General features: G+C 34.5%; 1 protein-coding gene and 1 long non-coding RNA gene across 2 annotated transcripts in view; one reads left to right on the top strand and one right to left on the bottom strand.

Annotated features, from left to right (window-relative positions):
* The window catches only part of CPNE8 (copine 8), a 204,262-nt gene that overhangs the window by 33,297 nt on the left and 143,731 nt on the right, over positions 1–27,234 (bottom strand). The window contains exons 13-15 of the mRNA XM_004441153.3: positions 26,831–26,892; positions 10,918–10,964; positions 4,351–4,532 (exon numbers count right to left, since the gene is read on the bottom strand). Coding sequence (XP_004441210.1) covers positions 4,351–4,532; positions 10,918–10,964; positions 26,831–26,892 — 291 coding nt within the window. The remainder of the gene's footprint in view (positions 1–4,350; positions 4,533–10,917; positions 10,965–26,830; positions 26,893–27,234) is intronic.
* Positions 1–27,234, top strand: part of LOC147914763 (uncharacterized) — a 108,665-nt gene that overhangs the window by 58,139 nt on the left and 23,292 nt on the right. The gene's annotated exons all lie outside the window — the stretch shown is intronic.

Raw genomic sequence — 27,234 nt, 5'->3', positions numbered from 1 at the left:
ATAAAAATGTATTATACATCTGCCTTAAGGGAACAATTATAAACCAGGATAGTTCTGAGCTACTTTTTGATCATTTTAACATTTTGACTGGGGGTTTATATTTCTATAAGACTATGTATTTCCTCTACTCCTCTGGAATTGAAATTACCAAAGTCACCATTTTTCTCACCACTTCATTTATCTTAGTGGAATGATAATTATTGGATGTTCTATTCACCATTGTGGGATATTTAAAGCACTGATTTCTGCATTAGTTCTAATTCCATAATAAATTGTTCTAAGATTTCCTCATATGCCTTGGATGATAAGAATACTTTATTACATAAAATTATACGTTCTTTTTAATATATGCTTTGCATTCTATCAGGATTCTTTTAAATCATTTACAACCATTAAAATGAGATTTTCCTCTAAATGATAGAGCTGTAATGAGTTATAAAAAGAGTTTTGTCTTTTTTAAAACTTGTTTCTTAAAATAATTATGAAGGAAATTAGTTTTTGCTTGTTAAAACAAATTAAAATAGGCTTATGTGTGGATCTAGTACAAAAGCAAAACACAGGACGCTTTTGAAAATAAGTGCATTCAATTTTTTGTTTGTTAATAAAGAGGGCAATGGATGCCCTATTTTATATTTCCCTTTTAATTCACAATCTTTTCCATTTATCAAATAATGAATGTTAATTTGTAGAACACATAGAATGTATAAAGAACAGAATTCAAAACGAGCAATGACTCCACCACGCAGATTTAAGGGGGGAGTGTTCAGCTCTTACCCGTTTTTCCCTCCATTTGGCTTCCTGGGGATTTAGATTCAGTTTTGAGAGAGAATCCTATAGTCTCTGTTAATGCCTCCAGCCTGTAACAGCCTTCAGCAGGGCTAACACGCCGAGGAAATGCTGAAGAGAAGCTGTGACGAGCTGTTGCTTTACTCTTTGAAATGCATCTGTTACTGTCTAGAGATTGCTTAGAGTGGGGAAAAGCTAAGCGCAATCTCCCTTTTATTCAATAAATAAACATCTATTGAGCTTCTATTTTATGCATACAGTGTTAAAGACCCTTGGTTATCAAATTATTAGCATCTAGTTGGGAGAAAAGGCATACACATAAATATTAAATTGCACAGATTTCTATAAATGCCAAAATAAGAGAAAAGTATGCAAGTGCTTTTAGATATTTAGTAGGAGAAACCACTTGGACAGATGTAGCATTTCTCTACTGATCAATGCAGAAGACCTTCTTTTAAGGGTCACTGGCCACACGCCCAGTAGAAGTACTGCCTCTAATGCCCTACACTATGGTATTTTCAGTTCTAACACCAACATAAGGAGTTATCGAGAATCACAACGAGAGGAGAGCAATGACTTACTCTTTTCATAGCCAAAAGTGCTAACATGGTGATTCTAGGACATTTTTCCTTTCCTTTTCCCACTATATCTGTTCTTATACATATTTCACATGAAAAGCTGGGGTTTTCCTGAGACCCTTTTGATTGAGCAAAGCTCAATTTCAACATTGGTGCTAACCCAAAACTCACCCACCAGGATTTAATTTTTAAAAAGGCCTCCCTTGGTATCTCAAAGATTGTTTGAACTTGGTGTGATAAATAGATTAATGGTTGTCAATATATATCACAAATTCTTACCATGGAAATATGAGGGTTTGTTAACATCAGGTAGTACATTAATTGCCAGATTGACATGGGACTGAGGTTTTTATATTTGCCATTTTTGGCACCTATAGATATATATTGCAATTATTTAGATGAGGTTATCACAGAATACTTTAATAGAAATCAAATCAAATACTATCTCATTGAAGACCTACTTAACCTTTGTTTGCCTTTCTTATCCAAGAAAACCAAGAGTGCTTTGAAAAAAATTAAACTAATATAATCATTAGGTAATATTAAATTTGAGGCATTACTATCACTATCATCATTGTTGTTTTCATCATCAATTTGTGAGACTATTTTTCATAAATTTAAAAGGGTATGATCTCTATCCTATAAGTATTTGAGCTGGGATCAAAGAACCATTTAAGACGCAAATAATAAAAAAAAAAATCCTTCCTTAGCAGTAGATATTTGCATAGGTTTGGTTATAAGGAATGAATGTAGAGATAGGAAAAGTAGAGAGGAGAGGATTAGAGGGAGAGAGAAAGGAAAAAAAATCATACACGAGGTTGAGAAGACACTTGCGGAGGAAAATTAATAAACCTCATTTAGCTTAACATAATTATTCCTTTTCTTAGGCTTTAAAATAGCTCATGACCTTTTTCCTGAGGCATTTAAGACTTAAGATCACATGAGTGATTTTCATGGTCTTATAAGTTCCTGAGAGATTTTAATTCTCTAAGACACTACAAAATCCCAACAGATATTCATTTTTATATGACATCGGGAATGTGGCATGTGGGCTATTTCATGGAAGAAAGAATTAAACCCTCCAGCAACCTTTCCCGAAATTGTGTGGGCGATGAAATAGAAAAGCAAGAATAAATATAGAAATAAAAATGCAAAAATATGGCTCTTAAAATTTATTTAAGGAAGATGAAATCTAATCACTTAAAAGCTTCTGAAAGTGCATGTGTGTGTGTGTATATATACACATATACGTCATGGTGTTAATAAAGCACATTTCTGAGAGATAATATTACAGGTAGGTACTTTTATAAAATGTGGATTAGTAGTGGTTAAGAGAATGGATTCTAAAATAAGACTGATCTGGGTTCAAGTCCCCTGGAACCCTGGCTAACCTCTGAGCCTCTGAGCTGAGTGCAGTCTTTTTACTGTATTCAATATGAGTGGCACTTGCTAGACTGGCGCAATGTGACAGCCATGACCTATGTAACACACAGGAACTTTATACAGATTATATAAGAAAACAAGTGTAAAGTACTTAGCTTTATACTCAGTAATTAATAAATGGTAATATTAGTATTTACTTTTGTCTATTTTGCTTGGAGAACTTAAAAAAAATCCCTATAATGATCATGCATTGCTTTTGTAATAAGAATAAAAACAACAAACAAAGACCTAAAAGACATTGGTGATGGGAGAGTTTACCTTCTACAACACACAGAGGGTAGGCTAGGAGGGCACTTCTATTAGGAAAAGCTAAATTTTTTCCAAAATGATAGCTAACCTTTTCTATATTGATTTTCCCATTATTTTATCAGAAAGTGTAAGTAAGAATAAGGCTGACTGGGCCTACAAGCATTATCTGTGTGGAGTTTATTTTGAAGGCAGACTGCAGCACATTGCTTATCTGTAACCATATAATACAGAAGTAGATCTATGTAAATTAAACATTAACTAGAGAAATAATTATTCCATTCACATCTATTCCATTATACTGAAATCATAATTAACTATAGTCATAAGTATTGCTTCACATTTGAAGACATTAATTCCAGCTGTAACTAATCCTTTAAATTTGAAATATCATTTTAGAAGATGATAGATTAAGGATAGCCACACAGTCTTTGATACTCCTCCCATTGAGAGGTGAAGGTTACTTCCCCTACCTTGAAACTGGACTGGCCTTAGAACTCGCTTGACCAAGAGTATGTGGCAGAAGCAGCATTCTGGGACTTCCAAGGCTATTGTATAAAGAACTTGGTAACCTCTGCCGCAGACTTTTAGAATACTCACTCTGGGGAAGCTGGCTGCCATGTACGAAATCTGACTACCATGAGATCACCGTACTGTGATGAAGCCCATGAAAACAGCATGGGCAGACAGTATGCAGAAAGAGAAGGAAATGTCCAGGCAACCCAGCTATTTCAGCCAACCCAGCTTGGGCATCAGACATGAGCAAAGAAGCCATGTTAGAGGACATGATAGTCCCAGGAGACATGACATCGAGAAGAACTGAGGAATCCAAGTGACAGCCAGAATGAAGCCCAGATATACAGCTCTAGTCAAACAATTCCAGCCATCTCTAGCCAATCAAGCCATCCCCAGGTGAAGCCCCAGACATTCCGAAGAAATGCACCATCCTCCATTGTGTTCTGCTTGAATTTCTGACCCACAAATCATGAACACAATGGAAAGGTGTTGGTTTGCACCTCTTGTTTTAGGGAGGTTTGTTAGGCAGCAATAGAGAACCATAGGACATCTGCTTTTTATAAATCAGATGCACTTTAAATAGATTTATTGCTAATCTATTTAGCTGTCTTTTTTTCCCTTAACATCACACATCTTTATCAATCATTTACCAATATTGAGCTGAGTCTACAGTCACAAAAGCTTGCTACACGATTGACTAAAGCATAAGCAGCAAACCAATACTAAAAGATCCGATATATTATTTTTTTCAAAATATCAAATCGCTGTGATATATTCTCACCAAAGCAAACTCATGAGATATCCTTCCATCTGGAGGCAGTTTTGCACCGAAACCTAAAGCTGGGAACATTTTATCACTGTCATAATCTTGAATGATTTCTCCCACTGCTTTCAGTGCCATCCCATAGGCATTCAGCTGGTAAGGATTCATGTAGTGGAGAGAAGTGGGCTGGGCAGGATTGCCTGAAGACAGAAAAAATATTTCAAACATGAGAGATCAGGCTAAAGATGTACTTTTTTTGACAATATTTTTCTTGATATCTATTTCAGAATGAAATATTTAAAATTATCTTTTCTGTCTACATCCATCGTGTGTCAAATAGCTTCTCTTTGGATGGATATTAACATGGAAATATTTATTACATTATATCAGACATGTAGAAAGTTTCCCAAAGATACGCCAAAGCATATGCAGACTTTCTAGAAATTATTCCTCATTGTCAATGCCACAGGCTATTCTTGAGTTGCAGTTCCAGAAGAAGTATAAATGTACTTTTGTTAATCTTATTTTACTGTAATCTTTATTTAAAAAAAAAAAGAATCATGTGCCTTTAGCTTGAATCCTTATGCCTATAATCATTAGAGGACCCACTCGATTTAATGGGCTTCAATAATTCTGAGGCCTTCCTAAAGTTGTACCACAAACATAAATTGAATATTTGAGAAATATCCCAATTTATCACTTATGGAAAAGGAGAGCATAGTGATTTTCACCTTCAAGCTAATTAAATATCTAGATCTGAAAAATTATTCAGAGTCTCTAACTAGACATTAAGCTAGGAGCCAGAAGGCCCAAACTGGAGTCTTGCCATTTGCAGGACAACATCTATAAAATGCCTGCAATAAATCCCACCACAGTGTTTACTGGGAGAACAAATGAGATTATATGTGTGGAAATGACTAAAAATAATAAAGCACCATAGAAATGTAAGGTTTACGACTGTAGTTATTGTCTGGGTCATCCACAAGGTTCTGAATTTTCAATAAGCTTATACTATGTAGAATGTTGCATTTGAATAGAGATGAATTTGAGAGAAAGTAATATATGTGCTACCACTCAAACACACTGAGATTCACACTGAGTTGCCCTAATTACCAGCACAAAGGCAGCCTGAAAGTCCATTTAGTTTCTTAAGTGAAAATGGGAAGTTAAATGGGACTTGTAACAGCACACAAAGCTCAATTCGGCCTTAAAACATTGCCTGAAGAAGGAAAGCCTCAGGGCATAGTGCTTTTCTGATAAGGAAAAATAATAATAATAAGCACTTGAGATCCAGAGAGAAACAAAAGAAAGGAGAGATCTCCCCTTGGTTTATAATACATATAATTAGACTCAGAACATTTTTGGTTTAAAAATAATTTATTGTACAAATGCATTTATATTTCCAAAGGGTTATCAGCATTCAAGGGCTGGTTCCACATGACACAATTTCTAAAAAAGTGTCTTCTGACCAAGATGGCCTTAATGTGTCCCTCAGCTTGACTAAACTTTAGACAGGTTTCTCCTGACTACAGGCCCTTGACTTCCCTTTTCTTAGAGCATTAACTTTAGAAAACTTATAATTGTAAATCCTTTCTCTGCCCCTTTGAGGTGTAAATCTTCTACAGCTCAGGAATGTCTCAGGAAAGAGTCATTACCCAATGGTTGCAATATGGCAACTAATTCTATTTCACTAACAAAACCATTAAGAAGTTAAAATAAAAATACTACTAATACCCCAGCATGTCTCAATTTCTTAGCCTATCATGCATAGCAGGGCCTGATCCTACCCATTCAAAGACGTTGCCTATCTCCTTCCAGTATCTTCACCCAGACCAGTCTCTTCACTGTACCACTAATGATACCTTCCTTCCCAACCCTACCTCTCAAGTTGCCACCCTGTCCTGAAATTCACTTTCTTCTCCTCCAGCTTACGTCTCACATGCACCAGACAATCTTCCTTGTTTGCGCCAGCCCTTATTGTCTTTCCTTTCCTCCTATTATGGCTCTTGTGTTCTGCACCACAAGATTTGGCAATTAAAAAATTGCCAAATTAATAGTCAACCCCTTGAATCTAGAACCATGTTTGTACGACCTCTGTCTCTGTAACATAGGAAGAAGGAACTTGTAGTAGGTTGATAATATTGGGGCCCAATGAATAACAATAATAATTATAATAGCTTGGCATCTAACATGTATTGAACACCTTACTTCATATCTCACTTAATCTTTTTTCAACAAGCTTATAACATGGGTACTTTTATTCTACCTATTTTTCAGATTAAATAACTTGCCCCAAATCACACAGTAATAATTGGTAAAACTAAAATATGAATCTAGGCAATCAGATTCCATAGTCCTTACTCATAGCTATAATCCTTTACTTAAGGATTTTGTAATATTTTAAATCCTAAATATTATCAAACTATATCTGATTTTGTTTTAGAGGTAAACTATGCCTTTGTGAAATATCACAGTTGAATAGACTCTTTTTCAAAAAGCTTTATTGAGATATAATTCACATAACTTACAATTCACCCATTTAAAATGCACAATTCAGTGACTTTTAGTATATTCACAGATAGGTACAGCCATCACTACAGTCAATTTTAGAACATTTTCATCACTTCAAAAAGAAACCTCATACCTATTAACTATCACTCCCTTATCATTCCATCCACCCCAGCCCTAAACAACGACAAATCTACTTTCTGTCTCTATTAAATTGCCTATTCTGGACATGTCGTATAAACAGAATCACATAACATGTAGTCTTTTGTGACTAGCTTCTTTCACTTAGCATAATGATTTCAAGGTTCATCTATGTTCTAGTATGTATCAGTACTTCATACTTCATTTCTGTTTATTGCTGAATAGTATTCCACCATTGTTATGAATATACCACATTTTGTTCATCCATTTATCAGTTGATGGACATTTGGGTTGTTTCTACATTTTGGCTATTATGCTGTTATAAACATTGGTGTATATGTTTTTCCATGGACGTATGTTTTCACCTCTCTTGTGTATATATCTAGAGGTGGAATTGCTGGTCATATGGTGACTCTGTGTGTAACAACTTGAGGAGCTGCCAAAGTGTTTTTTAAAGTGGCTGTACCATTTTACATTCTTACCAGCAGTGTATGAGCATTACAATTTCTCCACATCCTCACCAACACTTGTTGTTATCTGACTTTTGGATTATAGCCATCCTAGTGGGTGTGAAATAGTATCTCATTATGGTTTTGATCTGCATTTCCTGATGCCTAAGTATGCCAAGTAACTTTTTCATGTGCTTATTGGTCATTTGTATATCTTCTTTGGGGAAGCGTCTATTCCATTTTTTAATTGGATTATTTGTCTTTTTATTGAGTTAACAGAGTTCTTTATACATTCTGGATACAAGTCCCCTATGAGATATATGATTTGCTAACATTTTCTCCCATTCTGTGGTTCGTCTTTTCACTTTGTGAATAGTGTCCTGTGAAACATAAAAGGTTTTAATTTGGATGGAGTTCAGTTTATCTATTTTTTCTTTTGTTGCTCATGTTTTTGGTGTCATATCTAAGAATTAATTGCCAAATCCAAGATCATGAAGATGTATCCCTATGTTTTCTTCAAATAATTTTATTATTTTAGCTCTTACCTTTAGATCTTTGATCTATTTCATGTTAATTTTGTACATGATGTGAGGTAAGGGTCTAACTTCATTCTTTTGCGTGTGGTTTTCCAGTTGTCCCAGCACCATTTGTTGAACAGACTATTCTTTCCCCATTGAATTGTCCTGGCACCCTTCTGAAAATCAGTTAACCTTAGACACATGAGTTTATTTGTGGAATCTCGATTCTATTTCATTGATCTATACATCTATCTTTATGCCAGCATCACAGTGTCTTCATTACTGTTGCACTGTAATTAAGTTTTAAAAATGTGAAGTGTGACTCCTCCTACTTTGTTCTTTTTTTTCAAATCTGCTTTCGCTCTTCTGGGTCCTTTGAAACTCTATGTGAATTTTGGGGTCAGTTATCCATTTCTTCAAAAAAGGCCTTTCAGGTTTTGATAGAGATTGCAGTGAATCTGTCTTTCACTTTGGGAAATATTGCCATCTTAACATTGTTGAATTTTCCAATTGATGAACATGGCATGTTTTTCCACTTATTTAGAGCTTTAGTTTCTTTCAACAATTTTTTTCAGAATGCAGTCTTTAGAGTACAAGTCTTGCACTTAGTTTGTTAAATTTATTTCTAAGTATTGTATTCTTCTCATTACTATTATAAATGGAATTTCATTTTCAGATCATTCATTGGAAGGGTATAGAAAAAGAATTGATTTTTATATACTGATCTTCTATCCTTCAATCTTGCTGAACTCATTTACTAGTTCTAATAGATTTTTAGTGAATTCCTTAGGTTTTTCTATATATAAGATTATGTCATCTGCAAATGAAATAGTTTTACTCCTTCCTTTTCAATCTGGATATCTTTTTTTTCACTTGCCTAATTGCCCTGGCCACAACTTCCCATACAATGTTGAACAGAAGAAGCAAGAGCACACATTCTTGTCCTATTCGCCATCTTAGGAGGAAAGTATCCAGCTTTTCACCCTTAAGTATGGTATTAGTTATGGGTGTTTCATATTTCCCTTCATAAGGTTAGTAAGTCAACTGCTATTCCTAGTTCAGTAAGTGTTTTTATCATGAAAGTATTTTTGACTTTGTCAAATGCTTTTTCTGCATCAATTGAGATGATCATGCGGTTTTTACATTTTCTTCTACTGATATGGTGTAAAACGTTATTTGATTTTTGAATATTCAGCCAACCTTGCATTCCCGGGATAAATTTTACTTGGTCAGGGTGTATAATTCTCTTTATATGGTGCCAGATTGGGCCAGCCCCGTGGCTTAGCGGTTAAGTGCGCGCGCTCCGCTGCTGGCGGCCCTGGTTTGGATCCCGGGCGTGCACCGATGCACCGCTTCTCTGACCATGCTGAGGCCAGGTCCCACATACAGCAACTAGAAGGATGTGCAACTATGACATACAACTATCTACTGGGGCTTTGGGGAAAAAATAAATAAATAAATAAAATTATATGGTGCCAGATTCAGTTTGCTAATATTCTGTTGAGGATTTTTATATCCATAGCTATAAAAGGTATTGACGTTTCGTTTTCCTCTTCTTACGATGTCTTTGTCTGGTTTAGTTATCAAGGTAATACTGACCTCATAGAATGAACTGGGAAATGTTCTCTCCTCTTCTATATTTTAGAAGAGTTTGTGAAGAATTGGTATTAATTCTTCTTTAAATACTTGGTAGAATTCACCAATGAAGCTGTCTGGACTTGGGCCCAGAGAAACTTTGTGGGTAGTTTTTTTTTTTTATTATGAATTCAATCTATTATTAAAGGTCTATTCAAACTGTGTATTTCTTTATAAGTCAGTTTCAGCAGTTGATGTCTTTCTACTGAATAGATTTTTGCTCTTCTAGTTGTTGTGCTAATGTTCATCAGTGAACGTAAGGTAGTATTTTAAACCAGTTGGACTTTAGGTGTTATTTCTATGTTTCATATTTTACTGAATAAAACACATGAGTAAAAATCATTAACTTGAAGTCATAAGATGAGCTGAATTAGAGTTTGGTCTCCTCATCTGTATTCCTAATTCTAGTGGTAATAAACCAAGAAGTATTTATTAGTAAAGAGATTCTCTGGATCTGAGTTTTCTCATCTGTATAAGACGACAGTTGGAGTAAGTGATCTCTAAGATGCTTTCTTACCTAGAAATTCTATTATTTTGTGAAATGTGAGTCAATGTGAGGTCAAGGGAATATAATGTGACAGCCATAAGTACAGTAAGTAATTTTGGGAAAAAAAAACACCTAGATAAATATTGATTGATGGCAACTTCTGGTAAAAATTAAATACTGAGATTTTTGTTTTTATGATACATAATAACTGATTTCAAATGATTGCTCCATTTGAAACAATGTTGCTTCAAAATAAAATTAAAAGCCCATTATCTTTTCTTTCTTAAAATGTTTAGTATACAAATTATGAATATCTATACATGGGGTAATATAAGACAGTCCCTCTGAATTCATTAAAATATAAATGTGTTAACAAGAGCAATTCTTAAAAATAAATAATCAAGTAAAAACGAAGCAAGTTGCATAAGGTACATGTATTTGAATTGCATTTTTATAAATTAATATACACAAAAGTACTATAAAAATGAGGATTATAATTAGACACACTTCAGAATCACAGTTATGAACGGAGAAGGGAGGGTAGAAGAAATGGAGCAGGGTAAACGATGAGCTTAACTAGATCTAAGATTTTTTTAAAAAAAATATGTGAAACAAAAATGAGAATATTTCAATATTTAATAAATTTGAATGGAACTACTATACACTTTTGCTGTATTTCTTATATCTTCCTTATACCTAAACTATTCCATCGTATTAAAAAGAAAAGAAAAATTATCTGAATTTTACACGAAACTGTAGGAATAAAAGATCTAACCTCATGAAAATAAATATTTATTTTTCACTTAATTGCTGATAATTTTTATTAGGGGATAGTCATAATACTCACCATTTGATGCTGTAAAATCAATAGCCACTGTGAAATTGATTTGTGTTCTAGAATATAAGTAAATAAGAATCATTAATAATTAAATAACCTCATAAAAAGGAGTTTGATTTCCATTTGTATTATATTTTTTAACATCACTAATTTTCTTAAATGTTATTACTAGCAACTCTGTTGCAGTTCACACTGGAAAGCATCGGATAGGCCGTTTTACAGGGTAAGAACTTGGCAAAATACCTTTACAATCATACAACTGTAAAATGAAAAATAAAGAGTCAGGACTAAAAACACTAAAAACACTTATTGGGAGCACAATAACAAAGGGAGAGGCTCATAATGAAGAAGTCAAATTGCAAATAACTCTTTCTCAGTCTCCAATGTCAGCATTTATTATTAATTTGCTTTCAAAACTATCCTGTAGTCAATGTGAAATTATTATGCCCTTAAAAATGTGGCATAGCTAAAATCATTTCTGCTAATATCATTCCTTAAATGATGTAATTCTTTCTAACAATCCTGAAAACACGGGATTTTCTTCTGTTTTCTTCAGAAATGCAATAGTATTTCAGATGCTGATCTACTAGTACAAATACTATCCTCAGTGCTCACAGCCTTCCTGTGTGTACGTGTGTTTATAGATATACATAAGTATTTATATAGATGAAATTGATTATATATGTATACTTTAAATTTTCAGCATACGGTAGTTACCCCAAAATTGTTTTATTGGGTTATTATTTTTTTCTGATGGAAACCAAAGAGGTGGCATTCAAATAAAAAATTCACTCTTTTGCATATACTTCTGACTCTTTCTATATGCAATTCCACCACCTTTTCACCAAAGAAGTCATAAAAACACAAATAAGTGACAATGCTATGATTACTGGGATAAACTGCAATCACATCTAATTTAAAAAATAATTTTTATTTCTTATTTTTATTTTTTTGTTGAGGAAGACTAGCCCTGAGCTAACATCCGATGCCAATCCTCCTCTTTTTGCTGAGGAAGATTGGCCCTGGGCCAATATCTGTGCCCATCTTCCTCTACTTTATATGGGACACCACCACAGCATGGCTTGACAAGTGGTGCATTGGTGTATGCCCGGGATCCGAACCTGCGAACCCCGGGCCGCTGCAGCAGAGAGCGCCACTTAACCACTATGCCACCAGGCTGGCCCCTTAAAAAATAATTTTTAATTTAAATAGTAAATCATTTGAAAAAATGAATACTCAGACTGTTTTTAGTAACAAATGACTTTCAGAACACTGCACAATTGATTTAACACATTAAAGTCTGGAACTGTTGTTAAAATGGTGGCGGTGATGATGATGATGGGTACTACAACATAGAGTCCCTTGTAGTTCTCTTAGTATAAAGCATAGTAATATTTCCTTCTTTCTCTAAAAATTCAGCTTAAAAAGTCCTTAGTACCATTTGGGTATTGAAACAAATTCACACATTTTTTTTCCTAAGGAATGATCAACCTTTTGTGCTTTACATTTAATAAAAGCTAATATAGATTCTCTTTATAGCTATATGGTAATTTTTTCCTCAGAGTAGAAATTAGGTTTATAGGTTAAGAATATAGGCTAATTTGGAGTATAACACTAACCAGTATGAACCAAAATGAGTTAAAAACTTTTAGAAAAAGAATATAGTGAGACATTTGGGAGAACATTTTGAGATAATAAATTCCTTTGAGGAATTGAAAAGAACAGTCACCATCAGCATATTGCTTTGTCATTCTGCTGCTAGGGAGAGAACTGACTGTAATACAGAGTGGTGTGGTGTATTAGAAAGGGAACAGCTTTTGAGTCTGAAAGAACTGGGTTTGAATTCCAGCAACCCAGTTGCTGACATTAGCCAAGTCTCAAAACTCAGAGGGCAGGTGCCTGGCACACAATAATAAAGCAAGAGCTGACATAAAAACTACATGAAATATTATATATATATACACATATATATAAAATACATATTACATACATACACATTGTATTATATTTACAATGTGTTTTTACATAGCTTATATCAATTAACCTCTTTTTAAAAGAAGATACTATTATTCTCCTTTTACAGACAAAGAAATCTATGCTCACAAAACTTAATAACTTTCCACATGAGTAATAAATGCCAGTATTGGAATTTGAATTCACATCTAACCTCAGTTCATACTCATAAACTCAATACTACTCTATTTCTACAAGTAAATATTTGTAAACTGCCTGGTTGTAATAAGAACACAATACAGGACAGTGATTACTATGTTACAAACCTAAAAAAAATACTACACAGATATCCTTAATGATAAAGATGCCAGGACATATTCTCGTGTTTGAACAAATCTGTCCTTCTATCAAGTATGTTATCAAATACATAAATGACAAAATTATCAGTGTAAGTGCCTTTTTAAGCTATTTTACTCAAATGAAACCTCCCTAGGATGAAAAATAACTGTCAGCTTCAAGAACATGTGTTTTAGCACCTTATAAAGGTCAATTTAGGGTTGAGTCTTTAGGCAATCTCCCTTAGGTTGTAGGGATAGACACTTTGCCTTCATCAACTCTCTCTTATAACGGTGTCTGCACAATACTTTCCACATATTGGAACCTCACTGTGTTTATTGAGTGAATGAATGCATTAATTTTATGATTGTTTCTAATATGCTTTCCAGAGTAGCCCAGGATGTATAGCATAACCATCAACTTCTTAGAAGCATTAGTTCAGATAATAAACTTCAATAATCAGAGATACAAAGATCATTTCAAAGCCAAATTATGCCTAGCAAAGCTACAAAGAAAAGGTATGGTTACTAATTAAAGAACTATACTGTACATAAGAATAAAAAAAGAGAAAAGAGATATTTGTTCTTAAACTACCTTACTAAAACCTCTAGCTAGCTAAACAAACTAAATTACAAAATCAAGTATGTTAGGTATAAAAAAAAAGTGAAGTGTAAAAAAAAATAAGAAAAAAAGAAAGAAGGAAGAAGGGGGGAGGGAGGGAGAAGGGGGGTAAGGGAGGGAGGGAGGAAAGAGGAGGTGGTGGGGGAGGCAGGCAGCACCAAGAGTATCTCTGAAGCTTTGAAGACTAGGACACTCCAAGACTAAGTATAAAAAATTGGTGCATTTAGCACTAAATGATAACAAAGACCATTTGATAATCATGGTGCAACAGAGAATGTCAACAAGTAAAACAGAACCCTTGATGCATATCTAGTGGTTGATTGATTCTGAGATTCGATTAATTCTTTGCCTCATTCTGCATGTCAGAAAGAATCTCACTCCTTTACTGTTTTGAATCAGCATTTAAATCAGAAGAGAAATATGATGGCTCATTACATAAAACATTTCATGCTTGTGATGGTCTCTTAGCCTGTTATCACATCATTTGGATTTTTCTATTTAAGAAACTACGACAATTATTTATTGAGCATCTTCTGATTGCCAAGCACTATGTTAAGTGAAAAAGAAAAAATGGGAGCAAATCAAACACTATCCTTGAACTCAAAGAACTTACAATTCCAGCTTTCTACTATTAAAAACAATGACAAAACAGCACAACAGTTTATCATTGAATTCATAATCAATAGCATAGCCTATAACTCAACTGTGCATTTACTGTGGATAACAGCTTGTTCATTCCCATAATTCCTAAGAGTTCCCATTCATATTATAATGTATGCGTACCCTACCAAGTGTCACAATCTATGTATTTTGAAAATATTAACTAGTAAGTGTTTTAAAGAAAGTTGCTAGCAATACTATAACTTTAGGCTATAAGACAGACTTATTGAAGACTTTGATAAATGATTTATGTCATAAAAGAAACCAAACAAAACATCTTCATCAGTAATCCTGTTACCCTTTTTGTTTTACGTTTTTTATTTATTTATTTTGCCTTTAATATTGCTTGAAGTCTAATGTTACAGGAAAAAAAATCAATCATGTGTCAAAGTAAAAAATCTGAATTCACACAAGATGTCTCCTGACAGAATATTCATAAAACTATCACATATAAATTCTCAAAACATTTCGCTTAGCAAGTGTTACTTTAGCTGTCATTTTATCTTTTAGAAGCAGACAAGAAAGCATAGGATTTCAAGAAACCCAGATAGAAGTACAATATTCTAGAATATAAAAAAGGCATGCCTGCCAAATTTCATGAGTTAATAGTAACATTACATGAGACTTTCCAATGCAGATGTCCTAGCAATGCTAAAATATATACTTAGAAAATATCCCTATTTTATTCTGCCACATTTCCAAAAGCTGTGAATGTCAGATAAATCAGACGTCAAGATGGAAGATTTAACTAGCACAGCAAAGATCCTTAGAAAACAAGTATACATGTGCATGTCAAAGAAAACTAGACATACGCATGCGCACACACACAGACACACACAGTAATACCATCTTAGATAACTTTTCCATAGCTGTTATTATGAATTAATTATTGAGAACTAACAATTGTGATGGGGTGTGCAGAAGGACTGTTTTACTTTCTTTCCAATTTCAAATTCTGTTCAGTTGTACAAACTGAACATTATCAATATGAAAGATGAACTCTCCCCACCCTTCTTTAAATTAATCTTGACAAATGCAGATTCAGATCCACTAGCTGTTGGAATGTAGAATCCATAAATGCAGTTGAGATGCCCACTCAGCTCTATATTCCTCTCATTCTTACCATGCCAGTACCAAGACTGCTTCTGCCTTGATTTATTGATATGTACTCTAGTTCACACTTGGGTTCTGGAACCTTCCCTGAACCCTGAACCCGTGGTTCACTTGCCTCAGGCACTATTATTTGACCTAATCCTTCTCGACCCTAGCTCACCATAGGCTAAACCTTGAACCCTTTTCTGTCTTATTTTTTCCCGCTTTCTTAAAAGTAGTTCAACTACCTGAATGACAACAGATGGCTGCCTGATTCAAAACTTTGTTGCATCTTCAAAATTCCTGTTTTCCATGCCCATAAACTACTCACAGGATTAATTGCCCTCAGCAAGTGAGATCTGCTAGAATGAGGACGGGCTTTGAGATACACAAATGCAAATTCAAATATAAATACATTCACCTACTTGCAATGTGATCTTGAAAAAGCTATTTAACCTCTCTGTACCTCATTTGTAATAGGTTAAAGATAATAAAACTTTCCTTGGGTTGTTGCTGTGAGGACAAGAAAAGCACCTGTCCTTAGTAGGCACTCAATAAATAGTTGTTATGATTATTATCACCAGTATTGATGCCAGTTTTTCGAGACCCAAGTTTAGCATACTTCTTTGAAAACTAGAGTGTGCAGTGCTTAGTAAATTTCTGGATCTACTACAGTTTCAGGTTATTTCTCAGAATCTGACCCTCCCGTGTCAGATTTCCTTTCCTTCACGCCAGCTACTAAGGTCCCAACCTGCCCACCCCAAAACTGCACCGTGAATGACCTACTCTTGTTAGAAGATGTTATCTGGGCTCTTCCTCAAACAAAATCCCTCTGCATGAAGTAATTGTACGCTTTGACTCCTGCCTTATTTTCCTTTCTATCCTGCCAAAGATTCTGGATTTCTAATGGATCTGTGAAATGTCAAAAGTAAGAATAAAGAAACTGGAGACAACTGATATGATTCCCCAACTCTTTATGCTAATATTCCTGGTCCTCACTAAATCTAGTGTTCGTAAATTAACAAACCTTTGTGCCTTCTCCAGACTTTGAAGGTTGATTTCAGTATTTTTTTAACACAGTAAGAGTGTTCCAAGATACAGCTTCACTAGGAGGCAAGCTGATCTTCCTGTAGTGCAATAACTCCTTGTTAAGGAAGGTATACAAAATGGCCAACCCTTTTTGAAACGATTAGTTTAGAAAATATCTCATAAGTGACATAATCAAACAAACAAACAAAACAAATAAAATAAAAAATATCAACTCCCAACCAAAAATAGAGCACTATCCAATAGAATCCCCTTTAAAATGAGGTAGGTGCTGAAGAGGCAATGAGGCTTAGTAGAAAGATTAGGAACTTCTGAATCATAGACTGGAGTTTGAATCCTTTGCATAATTACCAAGTCTCTGAGTCTCAATTTTCTCATGTGATAAATAGGTGATAGCTGCTTGGAAGTTCTCTAATTATTAGAAATAAAATTCTGAAGTATCTGCACATAATGAATATTCTGCATGCTGGAGCACAAATCCCTTGAGCAACCCATGTCATCCTCTCCTCGTTCATATTAATCATTTCCTCTGTTGGGTCAGAAGAGATAGTTCTTTCTTTACATTAATGTATATTTCTTTTTCATTAATTCTTCCCATAGTGTTGGTCAGTGGTATGTCAAGGGTGTGGCAATGAACTCCTAATTGGTGTAGGCAGTAGGAGGTGCGTTGTCTATAGATAACTTAGAAACAATAGTGTAATCTACTAATATACAGTCTACATTTTAATATCACTGTATACCAGCAATTGTAAGCAATATCAGTGATAAATCCTTCCACCTTACCACAACCTGCCATGATAAGCCACTCTTCTTTGTTTAACTCTGTTTCTCCTTCCCCCAGCCCCCAACCTTGCCCTCCAGAGAGGAACTATCTTAGAGACAGCATGGCTAAAAGTGCACACTCTCGTCATGAAACATAACTAACAAACTGCCTGATACAAAATAAACTGTCAATATTTTGGCTAAATGAGCACTAGTTCTGATGATGAAGTATACAGGCAGTTTCCTTTGACTTTGAGATGAATAGCTCTGAAAAAATCATTTGAAAAATAACATGAGCTGGCAATCACATCACAATCTTAAAAGATTTAACGAGATATCGCTAGACTATTCAAGCATGCACAAAAACTAGAATCATGCACTAACCAAAACAATGTTTATGAGTCTTCTTAATATTTGTAAAAGTTTGTTTTCTAAATCTTAGTTTAGATGAGTTTAGTTTAGATATGATAATGTTCTATGTGAATGTATTTATAGAAGGCAGAATGGCTTTATTTTTATTAGACTTATCCCCATTCAGCACTGCAGAGTTTAGCTTTCCACTGATTTGACGAATGCAAAGCCCTTGCATGCCCAACAAGAAGCATTATAAAAAATCCTAGACATGTATATTCAGTTTTCAAATAAGAAACTGGATTAGGAAAAAAAAAAAAAAAGAATCTTATAGTGTTGCATGTTCTGGCAAGATGTGTTCCCTGAGGCAACATATCCAATAAAATGTCCCCAGTTTTATCAAACTAAGGTAAACATTTTACAGCATCATTGCACTTGCTCTAAGTATTTCAAGGAAAAAAACCTTTATGGGGCTTGTTGATAACGGGACTTACTGATATTCAACTCACCTTTAAAAGAAGTGGTATCAAGAAGCCCACTTTAGCCTTTAAAATGAGCTTATGATAGGTAGGTAGCTCCTTATTTTTTTATAAGACTTTTTATTTCTTTTGAGTGAGATATAAACCTTTGATCTATAATTTCAGGCAAGTTTTAGATTCAGGGTCAAGAGTTTGGGTCGAGATTGACTGGAATGGAAGAAATGTCCTGGCATTATCCTCCAAAGAGAACTGAACTATAAAAAAATGACTTTTACTGACTTTGTAAATTTGAAGATATCTTTTTCTCTCTCTGTCTCTGATAACTAGGACAATTACCACTGAAAATATTATGATGATCAAATGAGATAAGACATATTGGAACTTTAAACAAATTCAGACTACTCAGAAAAATGATAGCTAGCATTTATTGAAGCTTAACTATACGCCATGTAATCCCCATAGCCATTCTACGAGATTGGCATTATTATTTTTATTCCTATTTCATAGAAATGGAAGCAGGTTATGCTAGCAAGAGGTAGATCCAGGATTTGAACTAGGCAGTTAATGCCAGAACCCAAATGCTTGGCCACTACTATGTACTGCCTCAATTAAAAGCAACCCCTTCTTTGCAACTGACTTGACTTTTTGCCAAACATTTACCTCTTATTTTGATTCTTTCCCAGAACTTGCCCACTTTGCGTCTCCCCCCGATTACCTTCTCTCATGCTCCCTTTCTGTTAAGATGTGAGGAAAACAAGTATTTCATGCATCTAATCTTGATCTTGCCTTTCCTCCAAGTCACTAAAACCCAGATATACAGTTAAGCTGAGATAATTTCTGGCAGAGGCAACACAACAGCATTTGTTCTTATCCCAGAAAGCCTGGTGCACCTGTTTTGTTTGGTGATTGTGGTATGAGGCGTAGAAAGAGGAAGGTCACAAGATGATAAAATCTGAGAGAGACAGACATGGGGGTTTGTAATCCAGTTCACTGAATTGTCACACTCTTTGTTTAAAAGTCCAATTTGTCTATGTTTCATTATGCTAAGAGATTTGGGGATAAGTGTGGAAAGCCAGGCTTAAAATGGCTTTTTAATTAATCTATGTTTATTCAGTGGCTACTTTGTGTTCAGTTCTATAAAAATATTGTAAAATTGCCTGCCCCTTTGAGAAGATAAGTCATACAAATGGACAATTAAAATGACACCCAGGGAAACTAGCAACCACTGAATATAAGTGGTAGGGACTTGTGTAGCTCATTGGGACCAGCTGGATGAGAGTTTGGGCTTTCTTCAGAGGAAGAAAATGACAGTCTGCAGACTTGCAAGTTTCTAATACACTCAATTTTCTGATAAAAGTGTAGACTAGGGTTTCAGGTTGACAAGAAATTCTGGTAGCTTAGAGGTCCTCAGTGTGCACTAGAATTTGTGATCTGTTTTCCCCCTTCATCTGTCAGTTAAAGAGATGTGGAAAACTTGATAGATATTTGTTCCTTGGTCACGTTGGTGGAATGAAGAGTTTCATGAAGACTTGAAAGTCACAGAGGACTGAAGGCTGGACAAAATCAAATTGAAATTTACAATTCTGCCTTCAGATACTTACAGTATGAGCTGCTGGAATATGGAAATATATATTCTCCAAATCTGTAGAGGCCAATAAACTCACTTCATAAATAATAATAATTATAAAAATGATGCTATTGCCCTAAAGGAGTATCTTAGATTTCAGAGCAGTTTCTGATTTTAAATGAAACTGACATTGTCCTTATCAATGATAATTGGGATATTCAATGCCATAGATTAAGGATTACTGAATAAACATCTTTAGGTACCAATCATATCAGACTTTTAATATTAAAATTATTTCTTAACAAGTAAAGAGAAATAAAATAACCACTGGGATAAATGTACTGACTATGATTAAAAATAATAACCCCAAGGTCAATAATCCAGAAGAGGCAATCAGCTTTTTTCACTCTACAGTAAGACCTCCTTTGTGAATATTATTCTTCTATTTAGAAAATAAAACTCGACTACTTCAAGTCATAAAATGCATCTTATGCTCCAGGAAAAGCATGGTACTGCTTAACAAAAAAAAGGCCTAAAGATTAGATTTTTATTTCACAGCATATTTGCATAAAAATTGGATCTTGGCTGATTTAGAATGCATCTGTCTCATCTGTTCACTGTGTACCTGAATCTATAAACCTGTCTACTGCAGCTAAACGCAGTGGTTGAGGCATTGAGACAATGAATGAAAAGTAACAAGCTAACAATATGGTTTCACAAACAATCAAGGTTATATTTTCATGTAAATATCTACATCAATAACAAGTAAAGTAATGGAAGCCTAGACTATCCAATACTAAGAATTAAGCCCATAAAGAAGTTCCTTTGAAGGGGAAGATATTAAAGGACTATGAAAACAATTTTGTTTAATATTTACATGTGCTCATTCTTAACTCTGAATAATTTCTACTTGGATTCATGAGAAAACAAATAACTTTTATAATTTTCTATTCAATTCTTTTTTTGTGAGACAAAACAAGAAGAGAGGTGAAATTTTAAAGTGCATTTCAAGAATTTCTTTCTAAGAGTTGAATCACAATCTGTGAGCCCTACGTATTCCACATCAGTCACCTGTCTTGCCCCCTTTCTCTATTCTCATGCTCCCATACATCCAGTGAAAGGGAAATGGTTTGTCAAGTTAATGTAGAGAACAAAATTAATACAGGAAAATCTCAACCAACTTCATATTGGATGGCTCAGAGCTAGCCAAAGTACCAATTTAATTGTCGTTATTCATATTTCATCTGATGATTTTTCACCCTTTTTGAAGACCTCCAGCTTTACTGTCAATCAAGATTCAGCATAAGTGTAACTCAACAATAGTTTCTCCTAGACTAGAAAGGGTATGGTGAGTAGTTCCCTGAACAGATGCCACTCAAGTTAGCAACAATGATGCTAACCCACGTTAGCAACAAAATAATCCACAAATACCAGTAATAAATGCTGATATCTTGGTATTTTAAGTTAAAAGTGAGTAGTTACTAGGATTTATTATAAAAATCAAACTCATTTCAATACTTTGTTCCAATTGCTTCTGAAATATCTTTTTTTTTTTTTTGCGTAAGGAAGATTAGCCCTGAGCTAACATCTGTGCCAGTGTTCCCCCATTTTGCACGTGGGTCACTGCCATAGTGTGGCTTGACAAGTGGTGTAGGTCCGCACCTGGGATCTGAACCCGTGAACCCTGGCTGCCGAAGCGGAGCATGTCATACTTAACCACTATGCCACATGGCCAGCCCCTGAAATATCATAATTTTTTAGAAATACGGTGGGGCATCTCTTCAAAAAAGCTAACCTTGAACATTTCCCAAATCTTCAAATGTACTAATATGACCTCCAAAATAATACTTGAGATTGCTTGGTTGATTGCAACCCAAAGTGTTCTTTTACTGTTCTTCTTCAGTGTAATCACAGGGCAAAATGCAAGGCCAGATGGCTAAATTAAGAAGAGTCTCTTTAGATGTGTGCTGAAAAGTAGTAGTTTCAAAGACCTACATGTGAATATTGGGTAAGTTTAGTTGAAGCATTGACCCCACTAAAGGATTCTGCTCTTCTGCCTTCTGTCCCCAGCTGAAAATACTCAATCCTTTTTGGTGGGACGGAAGGAAGAGGGAACAGAGGAAAAGCAAAAGAGTTCTGAAATCTGTTTCCAAACACACAGCTGGTTAAATAGGGGCTTTTACAAAGGACATCAAAATGGCTAATAAACAGGTTTCACAGATTAAAAACTGACAATGACTTATAATGTTTGTCTATTAAATTAGCAAAATTGAAAAAGGAGTGACGCTATTCAGTAAGGGTAAGGATATGTTAAACTTCCATACATAGACGTTAGAAGTAGAAATTATTATTATTACCCTTTCAGCAACACAATTTAGAAATATCTAACAAATTGTAAAATATATATACCATTTCAACCATCAACACTATTTCTAGGAAGTGACCCTGTAGACATGCTTAATGAAATGCACAAAAAGGTATGCACCAGGGTTTGACATTGTAGCCTTATTTATAACAGGAAAATAAAATGGACACAACTAAAGTGTGTATCAACAGGAGATTTTTACACTAAAGTATGTACATCTATACAACGGAAAACTGTTAAAATAAGGTAGATATAAGTACTGACATGGAAATACATATACACAATATAGTTAATGACAAAATATACATTATAGAATATTGTGCACAGCGTGATCCCACTCTTATAAAAAATAATGATGTGTGTTTGAGAATAAACAAATTTCTAACAGTGATTATTTCTGGAGAGTATGATTACAGAGGATTCTAGCTTCATAATAAATTATTTTTATTTTACCTAACTTTTCTTTTTACCATTTCATGTTTATGTTTATGTTTATAATGTGAAACACAAATATAGATATTTATGTTTAAAATTTGGGTGACATAATGCTTCTTTCTCCAAAACCTGAAAATAAAACACTAATAAAATAAAAGTATTCTGTGGTTTCAGAAAAAACTACTACAAAGAGTACTAAATATTACTAAAGTGTTCAACAGTTTTCAGAATTGTTTTAGTGCAAGAGACTAGAAATTCTGACTGTTTTTTATGAGTTAACAGCCATTATTGAAACTATACATAATTAATTGTCAATTATTACAATTAATTCTAATTGAAATGAGTGTAGCTCATTATATTCTATTTTGCTATTATTCAGAAATTTTGTATAATTATGTGTCTGCTTTTAATATGACTTTCTATCACTGCAGTGCATTTATCTACCTGGAGGATGGGATTTCTTAATAGCAACTGCAGAAAGCCCAAAAGACTTAACCATGTCTAAAACAGATGAAAAAAATCGGTAGGAAATGTATCAAGGAAAATAAAAATAATTTACTGAAATATTTGGAATAGATGTTTGTAGCTACATTTTCACATTGGTTTTTATGTTGGTGTTCTCCATTTCAAATTGCTATGATTTGTTATTTTCATATCAGTAGAGATTTTTAAGAAAGATAAGAACATGAGACTCCATTTTTCATTCTTATAATTAGAGTTCATCAGGTATTCACTGATCAAGCCCCATAACTCACAGTTAAATAAAGTGTAAATCTTCATAAATATGTAATAGTAAAATTCTTAGGTATTCTGCATGCCAAGGCATCACCTCCCTTTAGGCTATGTAAATTAAACTATTTTTGACTGGCAGCAATTTGACGGTAAATATTAGTTATACAAAGACTGAAAGTTAACAGTACAACAAGTAAAGGAATTTCATTTTAATTATTTTTTTAAAAAACAGAAGATTATCAATGTGAGTATTACTCATGAGAGAAAGTGGGAGAAGGAGAAAGGGGGTGAGCAGAAGGGGAAGGGGTCACTGTAGAGTTAATTCCCTTGAGGCACTTAGCTCCGGGCCTGACACACAATAAGTGGTCAGCAGATGTTAACTATTATTATATGCAAATTACACTGTATAGTAAGTTGATAGGTAAGAATAAGTCTTCTGTAGGAATATAAACAACAACTTCAGAGGGAAGAAAAATAAGATACCATTAAGGCCATGAGAGAGCTGGAAGATCTGGTTGAATGCCATCATTTTACAGGTAAATGTAAGCAGGCAAAATGTAAAAAAAAAAATTATTTTACAGTCTGTGTAGAACTACATAGACTCGTGAACTACAGGAAACTAAAGTTTAGATATACGAAATGATTTGCCTGTCGTTATATAGCATGAGGGGTGCCATGATAGAGACGGATCTCATCACATTATTAATAAAAATCAGAATTTAAATTTTGTGTCCAATTTCATATAACAAGTCCTTAAGAGCAAAGACACATACAGACACATAATTCAATAATTATTTTGCTTGAACATTTGGATTTGCATTATCAAAAAGGACAATATATTAATAAGTCTGTATTATAAATTTTACAAATAGTGATAGGTAAATATGTAATTGTAATATATTTAAAAGATATATACATTTATTACATACATCTTCATATAAAAATAATGTATTTGGGGCCGGCCCGGTGGTGTAGCGGTTAAGTGCGCGCACTCCGCTTCGGTGGCCTGGGGTTTGCAGGTTCGGATCCTGGGCGCGCACCGATGCACCACTTGTCAAGCCATGCTGTAGCGGGGTCCCATATAAAGTGGAGGAAGATGGGCACAGATGTTAGCCCAGGGCCAGTCTTCCTCAGCAAAAAGAGGAGGATTGGCGACAGGTGTTAGCTCAAGGCTAATCTTCCTCACACGCACACAAAAAATAAGGTATTATATGTAGATAATATTTTTCATGTCCTTTTCAGATAATAGGATTGTAAAGAAATTAATATAAGTCCAGTTAGATTAATTATGTAGTGAAGTTCAAACTCTATTTCCTTAGGCCCCAGTTGTAAAAAAAAAAATGGGTTCTTATAAAAGTTTTGGGAAGCCAGGGCTGGAACAAAGTGTACCTCACAGGTTGGGGGTCCAGGTATATGCTGACTTCTGGCAGAAAAAGGTCACTAGCATTTCTTCCAGCCCAGGCAGTGCTATAAGTAGGAAGTGTGTAAGGCAAAAAAACAAAAGAATCTTGGAGGTTGTAAGCAGCAGAAAAATATGACAGTGTGATATAGTCAAGACTGCCATTGCTCTATGTACTGCAGAAACTCATTGGCTCTGACTAGCCCTAAGGATCCTCAAAAGGAGAATGTGAACAACCAATAAAAGTGATTCATTGGTAACATTCTGAAAATGTCTTTTACTGATAAATTCACATCAAAATATTACTAGATTTGCACTGCTGACAAAACATGTTGGGTATTTCTTTCATACACACACACACACACACACATACACACCAGCTTTACAAAGCAAAACAAAACTGAAAAAAATTTTAATATTTTAAAACTTCAAATCATTATTCAAACACGCGAATTACAGCCAGATATATCAAGCACTTTTTTTAGGTTTATAAAGAGTATAATAAGGGATTTCTATTATCTTACCCTCTCTCTTTATCAATTAGTATCTACAGCTACTAAGGAGTTTAATTATCTATACAAGAATCTACTTTTTATAACAAATTCAACTTTCTATTTTCCCATCTTCTAAAGTTAAAAATGTGCACAGACATTGGAATAGTAAGGGGAGTTGGCAAACATTTTTTCTACTTAGTACATTTTCCTTTAGCTTTATTGAAACAAGCGTCCCAGCTTCTGAGTCTTTGTAGCCAGGTGGCAGGTTGCAAGATGCCCATATATAGCAAAGATTCCCCACTTAGGCAAGTATAGCTTTGTTTGTTTTGTTTCCTTAACTAAGAGCAAAAAGGGGTAAGCTTTCTGTTTTTGGGGAAACTATCTTTGTTCCTTTGGCCTTCTCATTCTCTCATCCCTTTCTTAGGCCTGACGACATTCCATTAGTGAATCAGTATTAGAAAAAAAAAATTGCTGAATCATAATTAGGAAGCAATTCACATGAGTGATGTCTCCTCTGTTATTTGTCATGAAGTTACTAAACACATTCAAATTTGCCTCTCACCATTTTTGTATATTGTAGACACAAGGTAATAACAAATAAATTAGAATATGTGGCCATTCTTGACTGCATGGTAATGAATTATTGTTTCAATCTCTGGAGATGCTAGGTGAGGTAAAAAATAGGGACAAGTAGGTTAAAAATAGGAACAAAATTGAAAAAATTTCCCTATTTACTAGAGTATAAGAATCCACAGGGGCCGGCCCGGTGGCTTAGCGGTTAAGTGCGCATGCTCTGCTACTGGTGGCCCGGGTTCGGATCCCGGGCACGCACCAACGCACTGCTTGTCCGGCCATGCTGAGGCGGCGTCCCACATACAGCAACTAGAAGGATGTACAACTATGACATACAACTATCTACTGGGGCTTTGGGGAGAAAAAGGGAAAAAAAAGGAGGAGGATTGGCAATAGATGTTAGCTCAGGGCTGGTCTTCCTCAGCAAAAAGAGGAGGATTGGCATGGATGTTAGCTCAGGGCTGATCTTCCTCATAAAAAAACCAACAAAAAAAAAGAATCCACAATACATTACCAAGACAGACTCTGTCTAGACTGTGGAAAATTTCACAAATGGTTACAACAACCATTTTTTTCTGAAATGCATTCCTGCCTGGAAGCCTAGGGAGTAACTAAATGACTATTTACCATCCATTTCTGCATTATGATTTTATGACAAGATACATCCTTTAATATTCTGGAGCTAGAATATACATTTACAACAAGCCCTCAAGCTTGTCTTCTATTTTAAAAATAATAAAAAGTGCAACTAAAAAGTCCCATGTGTTAGGCTAATGAAAACATCCTATGAAAGTGCCTATAATAGCTTTATCTACAACTATTATTAACACAATAAAGTGTTTTCTCTTGGTCAAAGAAAAGTTACAATTTTCCCCAAAAGTAATAGCTTTTGGTATATAAGGTCATCCCTATAGGTCTGAAACAAAAGTGCAATAGGTCTGCCATGAAAATATAATAAAGGTGATCATTTCAGTTGCCTATTACCTAGTGGTAACATTTGCTACACACATTGAAAGAAATGCTTAAGCAATGAAAGAATTTCAGAGAATGACTTACCCTCCCTTAATATAGTCAAGGAATGAAACTTCTGTTTCTACCAAAAAAGAGAGTAAGGTTACCTGAAAAAAAAGAAAAGAAAAGCAAGGCAGAATTAACTGCTAGGACCAATTACAACCCCAAATGGACTTTTTTCTATGAGAGAGAAAATCATATTTCCTAGCATTTTGAAAATCAGTAAAGATATTATTCTCTATTAAAATCTGCTAGGACTGATTATTCTCACATTTAAAATGATCAGAAGGAAAAGGGCCAAAAAAAATTAACTAACTCTTTTCTATGACCAGTTTACTTCCTTTGAAGAACAGTATGAAAATTATGTACAAGGACACTGTGCTACTTCCCATTTTAGATAAAAGGAAAGATGAAAGGGAGTTGGAAAATGGTTAAAATCAAAAAAATCA

Source organism: Ceratotherium simum, chromosome 17 (genome assembly GCF_057802395.1).
Source record: "Ceratotherium simum simum isolate JZ-2026a chromosome 17, ASM5780239v1, whole genome shotgun sequence".
Taxonomy (NCBI): Eukaryota; Metazoa; Chordata; class Mammalia; order Perissodactyla; family Rhinocerotidae; genus Ceratotherium; species Ceratotherium simum.
The sequence above is the reverse complement of the archived record's forward strand: the minus strand, read 5'-3'. Positions and strand labels throughout refer to the sequence as shown.